The sequence below is a fragment of the Diaphorina citri genome, unplaced genomic scaffold (genome assembly GCF_000475195.1).
Source record: "Diaphorina citri unplaced genomic scaffold, Diaci psyllid genome assembly version 1.1 scaffold2096, whole genome shotgun sequence".
In the NCBI taxonomy this organism is placed as follows: domain Eukaryota; kingdom Metazoa; phylum Arthropoda; class Insecta; order Hemiptera; family Psyllidae; genus Diaphorina; species Diaphorina citri.
Window position 1 is genome coordinate 33,700 of NW_007379521.1, and position 15,395 is coordinate 49,094.

The following is a 15,395-nucleotide window of genomic DNA, read 5'->3' on the forward strand; positions in this document are numbered from 1 at the left end:
GCATCATAAAACAATGAAAAGGTGGTTCTTTGGTTGAAAAGACATGAAAACAGGCTGTGATTTCAGATATTAAAATTTGGACATTAGCTACTTTTTCGCATAGTGTACGTAAAAAAAAAATGTGAGATTCTACATTTAGTATTAGGTAACCTCGAACATACACAAGACTGGATAGGTGCTAGACATACTGAGATGTAAAAACTCCAAACATAGATATGCATAAAAAAATCGTAAACATTATAAAATTTAAGATCTCAAACTTTTTAAAAAGAAATACTCGGGTCAGTTCCTTTTAACTGAAATCAATGCCCGGTTTTAGTACGTTTAGCTAGATAAAAGATTCGTAATTCGTAAATTTCCAACTTCTTTCAACAGTCAATCGATGCGAGATCAGAATTTCATATTTTTTTTTCTTCTTTACTAGCCAAATATGCAGTAAAACCGGACTATAAAAAAAAGACAATCTTTTTTCCAGCTAAATTTAAGGTCTAGACATTCTAAAGTTGGAACTAAATAATACTATTTGATGAGAGTTACAAACTGCTAGATAAAAGATTCGTAATTCGTAAATTTCCAACTTCTTTCAACAGTCAATCGATGCGAGATCAGAATTTCATATTTTTTTTTCTTCTTTACTAGCCAAATATGCAGTAAAACCGGACTATAAAAAAAGACAATAAATTCCAGCTAAATTTAAGGTCTAGACATTCTAAAGTTGGAACTAAATAATACTATTTGATGAGAGTTACAAAGTGCGAGCAATGAAATCAGTGAATTTAATAATGTAATGAATAACTGAAGTCGTTGATATTTATCTTTTGACTGAGTCAATAACACTTTTTAATTAATACATCTATAATAGATTTATTTATTATCAAAGAGGTAATTGAAAAAGAATTCAAGGTTAAAAGATTAATAATAAAAACGTTCAAGAATGGAGGAAGAAGTCAACACGAAGATCAAACAATGAAATCAGTGAATTTAATAATGTAATGAATAACTGAAGTCGTTGATATTTATCTTTTGACTGAGTCAATAACACTTTTTAATTAATACATCTATAATAGATTTATTTATTATCAAAAGACGAGGTTATAATTAAAAGAGGTAATTGAAAAAGAATTCAAGGTTAAAAGATTAATAATAAAAACGTTCAAGAATGGAGGAAGAAGTCAACACGAAGATCAAACACTTGCAACAAAGAGAGAATTTCAGATTTGAAGAGGCATTCGGTATTCATAGCAGATAGAGAAATCCGGCCCGGAGGACCACATATTAATTTATTATGCGGCCCGAAGGGCCAAAATATTAAAAATCAAACAAGATTCTTAAAGAAGAAGAGATAGTTTCACTTGAAAGGAAATTACATTTTGTCTCTATCAATTTTAATTAGGTAATTTAATTAAAAACTGAGAGTTCAAAATACAACACAAAATTCAAATACGAAATCATTAAATTATTTTAAATATGTAGGAACTATAATTTTCATACCTGTTATGACTTTGTGCTTTAAAATTGCTCGGTGGCAAATTTTCATCGGATGGTTTTTTCAAAATTCCCATTTTACTTTTTTAATTAATTAGGTTATGTCACTAAAATTTATCAAGAAAACAACGTAACTGACTAACTTAATTCAGATAAACATACAAAATTCTTTTGAAGTGGAACTTTTAGAAAATTACGAAAATATGTTACAATATATTGAAATGGGGGATTTTTCTGACGAACGATTTATCTCGGTATCTAGAAGTCGTAGAAGAAAAAGAAAAATTCCGTTGGTCCTCACTTTTCAGTTTTCCTGCTCTATGACTTTGAAACATCACCCAAGTAAGCGCAACTGATCTATTCTAGATAAATAAATAGGTTGAAAACAAGTTTGATAGAGGGATCTTACCTTCATCCAGGGTAGATGACTGGTAGACAGTTCATCTGTATCATTACTATCACTAGGAGACTCGGGTGGTTGATCATCACTCAGTATACCGGGTGATTCCTCGCCGGATACGACATCCGCGTGTTCGGACGTGTCACTGCGGTCGGAGAGAGAGCTCACCTTGCGTTTGGACTGGAGGGAGTCGGTGCGTTTGACTGAAGAAAAGTAAAACGAGAAATAGAGGTCATGTGATTTCTTGAATTTCTTTAGCCTAATGATACCATTTGTTACTTATCACATTGATCTCAGGTACAAAACAATACAGAGAAATAGAGGTCATGTTTCTTATTTAAGACCTTTTCCATCTACAACTTCGACAGTTTTAACTCTTTGGGAATGCAAAAAGTAATACGAGAAATACAGGTCATGTGATTTCTTAAATTTCTTTAGCCTAATGATACCATTTGTTACTTATCACATTGTTCTCAGGTTCAAAACAATACAGAGAAATAGAGGTCATGTTTCTTATGACCTTTTCTATCTACAACTTCGACAGTTTTAACTCTTTGGGATTGCCGTATTTAAATTGAATTTTTGACCTTCTTGGAGACAATTTTTGACAGCAACATTTTTCAACATCTACTACACACCAGTAGAAGAAGAATAGTATAGAATAGGGTAGAATAAATAGAACAGAGTTCGTCAACCCAGTTGGTTTGGAGGGTAGCGCGCCTGTTTTGTAAGCGCGCCTGCTTTGTAAGCGCGCCTGCTTTGTAAGCGCTAGGTCGACGGACTTTATCCTAACCAGATTGATTGATTGATTAACAAATCAACAGGTAAAACCCATGTATACTTTTTTTTTCAGATAAGGTTCGTTTTCGGAACGGCTGGCTTTCTCCTATCCAGTCCTCCTCTCTTCGATTTCGAGACGATATGACCTCGGTTGTTACAGTTTCCTCTATCAAACATTTTTTTTTCTCTCTTTTTTTATCATCTCTTATCAGTAGTAGAGTGTATGCTCATTGCTCATCGCCAATGTTTAATGGCTTGGCAAATTTCTATTCAGACGTTCATCATATGGTGTAGTGGTCACCTCGGTGGTGTAGTGGTCAAGGCGCTCGCCTGGTAAACAGGAGGGCGTGGGTTCAATCCCAGCCGAGGTATGGAATTTTATCCTCTGGGAATGCCGTATTTAAATTGAATTTTTGACCTTCTTGGAGACAATTTTTGACAGCAACATTTTTCAACATTACCACACGATTTTTTTTCCGAACGACAAAAAATGTCCTTGAAGGCAATGTACCTTATTAAATGAGAGTGTTCCCACTTAGGCACGGCACGATTTTTTTTCCCGACAATATCTCGTAGAAGAAGTAGAGAATAGAATAGAGTAGAAGAAGTAGAGAATAGAATAGAAGAAGAAGAAGAAGAAGAAGAAGAAGAAGAAGAAGAAGAAGAAGAAGAAGAAGAGAATAGAATAAAGTAGAAGAGAATAGAATATAGTAGATTCCCATCCCCATCATATCTCACCTGTGATTTAAGATATTTGAGTATGGGATGAGAATCTCTCACTTTCTCTTCCGATTTCTTCTTGGATGGCTGTTGTTTGCTGTCATCCGGCACTTCGCCATCCTTGGTAGAATATCTAACCTGTGATTTAAGATATTTGAGTATAGGATGAGAATCTCTCACTTTCTCCTCAGATTTCTTCTTGGATGGCTGTTGTTTGCTGTCATCCGGCACTTCGCCATCCTTGGTAGAATCCTTGGATGACCCACCATCCACTGTGTATATCTCCGCGCTGAATCAACTTACAATCAGGATACTCATTAGGGCTCTCTTTCACAATAGCTTCCTTGGTACCTCGCCTCAATTTCAGACTACGCCTCTTGAACGACCCAGTTGACGGCACGCCTGTAGTAGTAGTGCCCCGTCTGAGCAGAATAGGCCGACCCTGACTTTGTTGGGGTGTGGTCACGGGCGGGGCTACGCCTTTCTTTTTCTTGTCGTCCGCCCCTTCTTCTTCTTCTTCCTCCTAGCCTTTCCCTATTTAAATAGGGTCGACGTTTCTTGTCAGCCCCTTCTGGGCAGCCCTATTGAGTAACTCATATCCCGGTAATTTTTTTCTCCCTCAAGTCTTGGTTCACTTGGTTCACAAAATCTTTCCACCTTTTTCTCGATCTCTCTCACACTTTTCTTTCCCCTTATCTATTCTCTCAACTCTTTTCCCTATGTAGCTCTCATCTCATTTTGTCAATCCTGGATGAGAAAAAAATGAATAAAAATAAATTTAAATGATTGATTTAGAGTAAATAAAAAATAAAATTTTAACGTTACTGTTTTGCTAAAGTTTTTAGTGAAGCTAAGGCACCCTCCATTCGGTGATATGATAAGCTACCGGCCTCTTCACATTAAAATCAACCAGCCCAGGTGGGAACCGGAAAAGACAGTGACCTTCCCTACTAATATTTGGAGGAAAAAAAAGAAGGAAAGAGATTAAACTGTTGGTATTATGGAACAACTCAACAACTTGTTCTAAGCTGACAGTGTAAAGTACTAGCTATAACTCGGAACCACTTTCACATTGGGGAACGAAAAAAAATTGGTCAAAAAATTTCCACCCTGACAGGGATTCGAACCCAGCAGCTCCGGTTTGAGAGTCAGTAATCTTACCTGTCCTTCTTGGAAACGCTGTCTTTTCGTTTGATAGGCGACGCTTGGGAACTGGAATGTTCAGACATCTTATGGCTTTTACATTTGATATCTTTCTTGAACAGATCTGAGGATATGATCTTGTTGTCCATGCTGCCCACCACACCAAACTCTTCTCCATACACCTGAGGGATTCAACATGTCACATTAACAACAAATCACATTAACAACACTATTAACAGTAAATAAAGTAGCCATTCAATTGTTATTCTGTGACTAACTGTGTGGGTCTGTGTCGTAGCATGCCTCCATTGCCTATCTCGTAGCACGTCTCTTGTCAGATGGGAAAGAAGACACAATAAGTAATCAATTAAAGAGCTGGTTAAACACAAGAGCAGCAGAAAATAAGCCCTTGAAATATTTGCAAAATGAACTTTGAGTGCAAATTTGTCACTGAATCTGGGCGGAATCGAACCCGCGACCCAACAATTACAAGGCAGAGGCGCTACACTCCGAGCTGGGGGTAGCGCCTCTGCCTTGTAAGTGCTGGGTCGAGGGTTCGGTTCCCGCCGGGGCGGACTTTGTTATAAACAGATACCCCTACTTACCTTCCTGACAGCTTTGACAAGGCGAGTGCAAGCTCTCAATATACGGTAAGTAATCGTTTTTATTTCAAGGGGGAAACAGGGTTAAAATGGAAACAATCAAAATAATGGTGCCCTGAATATGCACACTAAGCAAAATAGTTCAAACGTCATTTGAATTTTCCAAAATTACCACCGAGTAATTTTGAAAAAAAGGAAGAAAAAATCTGCCAATGCAAAGGGGGTTTTTTCAAAGTTTTTTTTTAGCCAATCTATAGATCGGACGATCGGGATTATACTTCATTATTTTGTAATTTGTAGCATCATAAAATAATGAAAAGGTGGTTCTTTGGTTGAAAAGACATGAAAACAGGCTGTGATTTCAGATATATTAAAACTTGGGCATTAGCTACTTTTTCGCATAGTGTACGTAAAAAAATGTGAGATTCTACATTTATTATTAGGTAACCTCGAACATACACAAGACTGGATAGGTGCTAGACATACTGAGATGTAAAAACTCCAAACATAGATATATATGCATAAAAAATCGTAAACATTATAAAATTTAAGATCTCAAACTTTTTAAAAAGAAATGCTCGGGTCAGTTCCTTTTAACTGAAATCCATAGAAGGACTTATCCAAACCTGGTCGACCTATATATCAAATTAAAGGTCTTTTTACCAGGAACACGAAAGTGGTGGTGTACAATGTTATTCAGAAAACCATAAAGCCAAAAAACCAAAAAAACTGGTTACTATCCTATCTTGGTTGATTAGAAGAGCTCAATGTGTGAGAATCCTGTCATAAAGTCTTGAAAAATAAAATCAATTAACACGTTACACAAAAAGCTCACTCTGAGGATTAGGTGTAGGGTGTAGGGGCAAATGGCCTTAAAAGTTGGGTTAACCTTTTACGAATCTAGTTCAATAACAAGAACAATGGAGGAGTTGCAATTGGGAAAATAGGTTTTATTATTCAAAGGTTGATTCCTACGTAAAAAGTTGTGAAAAATCCAAATCAAAACTCAGAAAAAGTAACTTTAAAAGGCCAAAAAATCAATTTTTAATTGCCGTTCTAATGAAAAAGTTCAAAGAGTTGTGACGTCAGATTTCACGTCAAAATACGCAGAAACGCTTGCGCACAGAAGGAAAGAGATTAAACTGTTAGTATTAAGGAACAACTCAACAACTTGTTCTAAGCTGACAGCGTAAAGTACTAGCTATAACTCGGAACCACTTTCACATTGGGGAACGAAAAAAAAATTGGTCAGAAAATTTCCGCCCTGACCGGAATTCGAACCCAGCACCTCCAAGTTGAGAGACTTACCTGTCCTTCTTCGACACACTGTCTTTTCGTTTGATAGGTGACGCTTGTGAGCTAGAGTGCTCAGACATTTGACTCAGAAAAGCGAGTACAGTTTAAAATTCATCTACTGACACGAGAAAGACATTTATTGACAGGTGGGACTAGACTTGTCCTATAAGGGAAGAACAATGCCTACTTAAAAAAAGTTAGTTAAAAGTTTGAATACCTAGAAAATAATCAATTTATTCTTTGTGATGTCGTTCACGAAGTAGGCAGCTATAATATTATGGTCATCACATGGTTCAGGCATCTCCACCAATATTTCTTGTTTCGCACATTGCATATTCAAAACAAATATTCGGCGCTGTAATATGTTGATTTGATACAGGTGATTCAGCCATCTCCACTAATCCCTAATATTCCTAGCACATTGCCTATTTAAAACAAATACAAGGCGTTCATGCAGTCGATTTAATGTTCCCTACTTTTCGACGGATCACTGAAATTAAGTAACGTTGTACGAGATTGGTATTTGGATGGGTGACAGATGGATTTTTTTTCCATTTGTTTTATTTTCTAACCAAGCCTAGCCTAGCCTAACCTAGCTCTGTGTATCAGGTACAAATCACGTGTTTTTTTTTTTCTCTTCTTAGGTGTTATTTATTTTGTCGATATTCTTCTATTAAAATAAATAAGGAAATCTTATATTATAAGAACGAGATCCATTCACTCATTCACATTTCACATTTCATAGTTCACACACTGATCGCTCTATCTCTAGAACAGCTTGGGTACGAAGCGGATCAAATGCCGTAGGACTTTAAACATAACGTCCTGCTTCTCCCGGGTGAGACGTTCTAGGATGTAGCGCAGGAATAGGCTGCTTTCCTCGACGAGACAGTTCCAGATGACCTGGAAATTGGAGTTAACCGTGTTAAACCTAAGCCTAACTGTGTTAAATTTAAACTTAAACCTAAGCCTAACTGTGTTAAATTTAAACTTAAACCTAAGCCTAACTGTGTTAAATTTAAACTTAAACCTAACCATAAATGCTTGTCATACATGATGTTCCTCGCTTAATTCAGTTCACCGTGCTAACCACTACACCACTGAGGTGGGTTAAGTATATTTGATTTGTGATGTCGCTAAATAAAAATATGGGTTCTGTTACTTTTTTTTCGAGAAATGACGATAGTTATTCAAAAAGTCGTACCTTACAGGACCGTAAACCCTTACGTACGGACAGTACTCTTTCAGTTAGTCTTTCGTTAGCATGGTTTGTTCTTTTTCTCTTGGGTACGGACAAGGCTATTGTCGGGACTCCGTTGTGGACACCTTCTTATGTAATTTGACCAGATAAATGCTTGTCATAAATGATGTTCCCCGCTTAATTCACTGCGCTAAAAATCATGACTTGACTTGGACTCGAACCACCAACCTCCAGATCCAAAGTTCACCGTGCTAACCACTACACCACTGAGGTGGGTTAAGTATATTTGATTTGTGATGTCGCTAAATAAAAATATGGGTTCTGTTACTTTTTTTCGAGAAATGACGATAGTTATCCAAAAAGTCGTACCTTACAGGACCGTAAACCCTTACGTACGGACAGTACTCTTTCAGTTAGTCTTTCATTAGCATGGTTTGTTCTTTTTCTCTTGGGTACATCCTTCTTGAACAGATCTGAAGATATTATCTTGTTGTCCATACTGCCCACCACACCAAACTCTTCTCCATACACCTGAGGAATTCAACATGTCAAATTAACAACACATCACATTAACAACACTATTAACAGTAAAAAAAAGTAGCCATTCAATTGTTATTCTGTGACCAACCGTGTGGGTCTGTGTCGTAGCATGCCTCCATTGCCCATCTCGTAACACGTCTCTTGTCAGATGGGAAAGAAGAGACACAATAAGTAATCAAAAAATAAAGAGCTGGTTAAACACAAGAGCAGCAGAAAATAAGGCCTTGAAATATTTCCAAAATGAACTTTGAGTGCAAATTTGTCACTGAATCTGGGCGGAATCGAACCCGCGACCCAACACTTACAAGGCAGAGGCGCTACACTCCGAGCTGGAGGTAGCGCCTCTGCCTTGTAAGTGCTGGGTCGAGGGTTCGGTTCCCGCCCGGGGCGGACTTTGTTATAAACAGATACCCCTACTTACCTTCCTGACAGCTTTGACGAGGCGAGTGCAAGCTCTCATGTTTCGTCGATAGCAGAACGGATGACAGAACGACTGATGAGAGCAGTAGAAGTTGAATGCGGCTGCTACTTGAACCATTGTCTGTAATGAGAAATGTAACAAACACTTTAGTTAAATCCCCATTTTTAGTCCGTCCTTCCTTTATAATTACAATAGTAATAAAAAGGTATAAGGGACGGACTATTGTATTCGCTTCGGTGTCTGTCACTAAATCCCCCTTTTTACTTTCCTTATCCTATACTATCGTGTAGTTTACAGCTTTGGCGGCCCAAAAAGTTCTAGCTCTGTATCTCTGTAAGATTCTTTTAAATTTGTAAAAGAGAGAAGTTCAGATTTGAAGAGGCATTCGGTATTCATAGCAGATAGAGAGATCCGGCCCGGAGGACCACATATTAATTTATTATGCGGCCCGAAGGACCAAAATATTAAAAATCAAACAAGATTCTTAAAGAAGAAGAGATAGTTTCACTTAAAAGGAAATTACATTTTGTCTCTATCAATTTTAATTAGGTACCTAATTTAATTAAAAACTGAGAGTTCAAAATACAACACAAAATTCAAATACGAAATCATTAAATTATTTTAAATAATTATGTAGGAACTATAATATTCATACCTGTTATGACTTTGTGCTTTAAAATTGCTCGCTGGCAAATTTTCATCGGATGGTTTTTTCAAAATTCCTATTTTACTTTTTTAATTAATTAGGTTATATCACTAAAATTTATCAAGAAAACAAGGTAACTGACTAACTTAATTCAGATAAAACATACAAAATTCTTTTGAAGTGGAACTTTTAGAAAATTACGAAAATATGTTACAATGTATTGAAATGGGGGATTTTTCTGACGAAATCCCTGTGTGTGAAGTCTAATAGGTAATACTGGTGCACCCAAGAAAATCTGTTACTATTCTATCTTTGGTTGGGTGGAAGAGCTCACTGTGTGAGAATCTTGCCATTTCTGACGAAATCCCTGTGTGTGAAGTCGAATAGGTAATACTGGTGCACCCAAGAAAATCTGTTACTATTCTATCTTTGGTTGGGTGGAAGAGCTCACTGTGTGAGAATCTTGCCATAAAACCTTGAAAAAAGAAAAGAAAAAAAAGTATTACAGTTCAAAATATCAGCCTTTCGGCTAAACGAAAATAATCGAGATATTTATTGAGTTCCACTTCAAAACAATAAATTAAAATAATGGACGGGATTACAAGGAACTGCAAAACAGAGGGCACTAAAGATTCAATCAACGTTCATAAGATTACGTGAGTTCTAAATCAAGAATCTAACAGAAAACAAGGGGAATCCAATCAATTGTGCCAAGTCATTTCAAGCCGTACCTTTAGGCCAAAGGAAACCACCAAATATATTTCCCTTCCACGGACTGCGAAAAAAAGCTGGTAAGTTATTAGGGACAATCAACGTATTGTTTGAATGAACATTTTCATCAGTAAATGGGTTTCTTCAAATTAAATTGATCCCAAGGGCCAGGTAAACCTAGACCCGTGACAAATGAAGTTTGCCTGAAGGCATGTGATGTTTTCCAATCCACTCGACCCCTATAATCCATAGTTAGACATTAATAAAAGTTTTGATTTTCAATTTTTCAAGGCACAAAGGCACGGCTTGAAGATTCGATCTAGAAAGGAAGAAGGGGAATGACAAGAACGGCTAACGCTGGTAAGTTATTAGGAACAATCAACGTATTGTTTGACTGAACATTTTCATCAGTAAATGGGTTTCTTCAAATTGAATTGATCCCAAGGGCCAGGTAAACCTAGACCCGTGACAGATGAAGTTTGCCTGAAGGCATGTGATGTGTTCCAATCCACTCGACCCCTATAATCCGTAGTTAGACATTAATAAACGTTTTGATTTTCAATTTTTCAAGGCACAAAGGCACGGCATATGTAGGAACTATAATATTCATACCTGTTATGACTTTGTGCTTTAAAATTGCTCGGTGGCAAATTTTCATCGGATGGTTTTTTCAAAATTCCTATTTTACTTTTTTAATTAATTAGGTTATATCACTAAAATTTATCAAGAAAAGCCCGGATGACAAGTTTCCAGTAGAAATGAGAAGCGTTGGAGGCCCTCAAACAAAGGCTTGATGGGCACCAGACGTCTTTCTTTGAGAACTACAAATTCGGAATCTCGACCATGTTCTCCGAAGTCGTCAGAATTACGTCGACTGAGATCTGGAGGAGAAATTATATTTATTTATTTATTAAAATGTAACATTGGACAAATTATTTCATAGCACCGTCTGAACCAGCAAAAGGAAAAAAAAAAAAAAAAAAAATATTTCATAAAATTCTCGGGAAATAAAAACCAAAAGATTGGAATTCAGAGGTATTTCAAAGGTAAATTCTTTGTTAATCATTTTCTTGCAAATCAGTAAACAGGGGTTACGCTAGATTGCGCGAAGTTTGTTCCTCTATAACTCGCGATTGCCTGGTCCGATTTTGATGAACTTTGGTACTCGAGTTTAAAAAATCAATGCACATCACTCATTAAAATCTGGGGTCCCAGAACAGAGTGGGATTAATTTTTGGTCTGGAAGTTCATCTATCAGCCCAACATTCCAGTTTACGTGAAAGTGAAAACTCATACTCACATGCTCCCTGGGCCTCCTCAATGGTGCCATCTTTACGTTTACGTTTGCCGAATCCAAACTTATTCAGTTGATCTAAAGTTCATCTATCAGCCCAACATTCCAGTTTACGTGAAAGTGGAAACTCATACTCACATGCTCCCTGGGCCTCCTCAATGGTGCCATCTTTACGTTTACGTTTGCCGAATCCAAACTTATTCAGTTGATCTTCCACTCTGCGTTTTGCCTTGGTTAGAACTGTATGACCGCCACTGCTGTAAATTGAATGGAAAATACCACAGTAAGTATAGGAGACTCTGGTACTTATACAGTTAGTACAGAATATGTTGGTACCTACTTATATTTTAGATAATTTTGAGTTAGTCCACCTCCTCGATGGTCCTCATAATCATACTGAGAGAAGGTTAACACTAAAGTTAAAGAGAAGTTGAAATTAGGACGATTTTTTTTTTTAATATACCTCTTGAAGTACGAGGTATTTATTTTTAACAAATGCTGAACAAAATTACAAGCAATAAATTACTTATACAGTTAGTACAGAACATGATGGTACTTATATTTTAGATAATTTTGAGTTAGTCCACCTCTTCCATTGTCCTCATAATCATACTGAGAGAAGGTTAACACTAAAGTTAAAGAGAAGTTAAAATTAGGACGATTTTTTTTTTTTTTTTTTTTAATATATCTCTTGAAGTACGAGGTATGCTACTGGCACGGGATTTGGTCTGGCTAGGCGGTGTCAGGGAGTATTGCGTGTTGTCTACACTCTTAGCGCGAGTCTTCTGTGAGACGGGCGGTGACAGGGTGGCTTGACTCTCCACGCTGTGTGCCCGCGTCTTGTGTATAGCAGGCGGTGTGAGGACTGAGATGCTGTCGTGTATCGCCTTGTGTATGGTGGGCGGGGTCAGGGTGATGGCAGGTTCACGGGGTTTGCCCGGCACTTCTAACTCTACTACAGGGAGCCCCGGCTCGGTTGCTATGGAGACGCTACTTGTGCGGCTACTCGGTAATTTCAACTCTAGCAAGACCTTAAGTTGGAACCCTACAACTTGCAAGCTTGGTGTGATTTGCACATGTTTTTGGAGCTACACGAAATAAATTAGCAAAATATTTGTCTAAAATAATTTCAGGAGTTTTAGTAAGAGATAAATAAATTCTTATTCCTGGAATATTTGTTTATTTACGGGATTAACCCCTTTTTACAATAGAGAAACATGGTCAACCAATATTGTTCCATCTCATCATTAGCGCGCTCAAGTTCTTTTTTTTTACAATAATGACAATAGAGAAACATGGTCAACCAATATTGTTCCATCTCATCATTAGCGCGCTCAAGTTCTTTGATTTTCTTTTCGATTTGTTTGTTTTCTTCCAATTTTTGTTGGTTCGTAGTAATTTAAAATAAAAATAGCTCCGATCAACATAAACAAAGTAATACAAAACTCATTGAAATATCAACATAAACGTTAACTCAAACAAATTAATCTGAAACTCACTTCTCCCCACTGGTAGAACATCTTGCCGGCCGACTTCTGCAGGAACTGGGACCTCCGGATGCCTGTGGGGGCCGTAGAGCCCCGACCCGTTAGAGGCCCGGACGGCCGAAACATGGGCACGTTAAGTTTCATCCAAGCGGGCCAGGTGCCTTTGTTGCAGCAGTGGACGAAGTCCCGACTTCTGCAGGAACTGGGACCTCCGGATGCCTGTGGGGGCCGTAGAGCCCCGGCCCGTTAGAGGCCCGGACGGCCGAAACATGGGCACGTTAAGTTTCATCCAAGCGGGCCAGGTGCCTTTGTTGCAGCAGTGGACGAAGTAGCAACACTCGAGTAGGAAAGCAGCTCGGGATATGACTGGGGTGTTGGGCTAATAGAGTCCCGGGAAAAATGGCAAAAAATACAAAGAGAAACGTAAGAAAATGAGAAGTTTTGAAGTTAGTATGCATAAAAGAACATCTTTGAGTCCGATAGTTTTGAAGTCAGTATGCACGTGGAAACATCTTTGAATTTAATAGTTTTGAAATAAGTTTGAATTTCAGAACATCTTTGAGCTTAACAATTGAAGCTAATATGTACGTAAGAACATCTTTGAGTTTGAATGTTTTGAAGCCACTATGCACATGAATTGGGCTAATAGAGTCCCGGGAAAAATGAAAAAAAAAAAAATAATAATACAAAGAGAAACGTAAGAAAATGAGAAGTTTTGAAGTTAGTATGCATAAAAGAACATCTTTGAGTCCGATAGTTTTGAAGCCAGTATGCACGTGAAAACATCTTTGAATTTAATAGTTTTGAATTAAGTTTGAATTCCAGAACATCTTTGAGCTCAACAATTGAAGCTAATATGTACGTAAGAACATCTTTGAGTTTGAATGTTTTGAAGCCACTATGCACATGAAAACTTCTTTGGTTTTGATAGTTGAAATTAGTCTGCGAGTAAGAACATCTTTGAATTTAACAGGTTTGAACGTTTGAAGACTTTGAAGTTAGTTTGTACTTTTTTACTTTTTTTTAATCCAAATTAACCGAAAACACTAGTCAAATTTTTCGCTTTAAAAAACTGTTCAAAGGATTTTTTTTTCATACTTCAAAACTGTTTAAAAAATACCCCTTAAGACAGCAAGACGGACGAACGACAGATATAGGACTTTGACTCACCAAATCCAAGCTAGCTCCTATCAGATAGGAATCCGGTACACTGCCCGGATGCTTTCGTGTACGTGAAAATCCGTAATTTCCCCTCTTCTGGAGCTCGTTTCCCCTCTTTTGGTGTGATAGTGCCTCCACTAAACCATAGGAAAAAGAGGGGAAACGAGCTTCAGAAGAGGGAAAATTCCTTCCGAAAGGAAAATACAACTAAACTATTTTTTTTTTTTTTTTGTGATCTGCAAGAGTTGTGATATTCCATTTAAAAAGATTCGTATTTCGTAAATTTCCAACTTCTTTCAACAGTCAATCGATGCGAGATCAGAATTTCATATTTTTTTTCTTCTTTACTAGCCAAATATGCAGTAAAACCGGACTATAAAAAAGACAATCTTTTTTCCAGCTAAATTTAAGGTCTAGACATTCTAAAGTTGGAACTAAATAATACTATTTGATGAGAGTTACAAAACGAGCTTCAGAAGAAGGAAAATTCCTTCCGAAAGGAAAATACAACTAAACTATTTTTATTATTATTATTTTTTTGATCTGCAAGAGTTGTGAATGTTGTGATATTCCATTTATGTTTGACTTACCTTCATCCAGAAAGTCTTCTTCCTCGTCCTCTATGAGCAATTCCTTCTGTTTGGTCTCATCAGACAGCATAGTGATAACTTCAGGAATGTGCTGTCTATCCTCGGCAAGCAACTCTTCTAGTCTAATCCCAATGGCCTGCAAATTAATATGAAAAGCAATGATTGATTTTGACTTTTGACATTGTAATTTCAACTCTAGCAAGACCTTAAGTTGGAACCCTACAACTTGCAAGCTTGGTGTGATTTGCACATGTTTTTGGAGCTACACGAAATAAATTAGCAAAATATTTGTGTAAAATAATTTCAGGAGTTTTAGTAAGAGATAAATAAATTTATTCTTATTCCTGGAATATTTGTTTATTTACGGGATTAACCCCTTTTTACAATCGCACATGTTTTTGGAGCTACACGAAATAAATTAGCAAAATATTTGTCTAAAATAATTTCAGGAGTTTTAGTAAGAGATAAATAAATTCTTATTCCTGGAATATTTGTTTATTTACGGGATTAACCCCTTTTTACAATAGAGAAACATGGTCAACCAATATTGTTCCATCTCATCATTAGCGCGCTCAAGTTCTTTAATTTTATTTTCGATTTGTTTGTTTTCTTCCAATTTTTGTTGGTTCGTAGTAATTTAAAATAAAAATAGCTCCGATCAACATAAACAAAGTAATACTTTTTCAATAATGACAATAGAAAAACATGGTCAACCAATATTGTTCCATCTCATCATCAGCGCGCTCAAGTTCTTTGATTTTCTTTTTGATTTGTTTGTTTTCTTCCAATTTTTGTTGGTTCGTAGGTAGTGATTTAAAATAAAAATAGCTCCGATCAACTTAAACAAAGTAATACAAAACTCATTGAAATATCATCATAAACGTTAACTCAAACAAATTAATCTAAAACTCACTTCTC

General features: G+C 36.8%; 1 protein-coding gene across 1 annotated transcript in view; it reads right to left on the reverse strand.

Moving 5' to 3' along the window:
• Window positions 1–14,613, reverse strand: part of LOC103518167 (protein unc-80 homolog) — a gene marked incomplete at its 5' end in the record, with an annotated part of 44,739 nt that extends 30,126 nt beyond the window's left edge. The window contains 14 exons of the mRNA XM_026830039.1: window positions 1,895–2,088; window positions 3,689–3,885; window positions 4,547–4,710; window positions 7,213–7,329; window positions 7,997–8,158; window positions 8,589–8,708; window positions 10,747–10,826; window positions 11,378–11,496; window positions 11,978–12,327; window positions 12,739–12,790; window positions 12,936–13,105; window positions 13,897–13,947; window positions 14,350–14,357; window positions 14,478–14,613. Of these exons, the coding sequence (XP_026685840.1) occupies window positions 1,895–2,088; window positions 3,689–3,885; window positions 4,547–4,710; window positions 7,213–7,329; window positions 7,997–8,158; window positions 8,589–8,708; window positions 10,747–10,826; window positions 11,378–11,496; window positions 11,978–12,327; window positions 12,739–12,790; window positions 12,936–13,105; window positions 13,897–13,947; window positions 14,350–14,357; window positions 14,478–14,613 (1,920 nt within the window). The remainder of the gene's footprint in view (window positions 1–1,894; window positions 2,089–3,688; window positions 3,886–4,546; window positions 4,711–7,212; window positions 7,330–7,996; window positions 8,159–8,588; window positions 8,709–10,746; window positions 10,827–11,377; window positions 11,497–11,977; window positions 12,328–12,738; window positions 12,791–12,935; window positions 13,106–13,896; window positions 13,948–14,349; window positions 14,358–14,477) is intronic.
• Window positions 14,614–15,395: the final 782 nt, after the last annotated feature.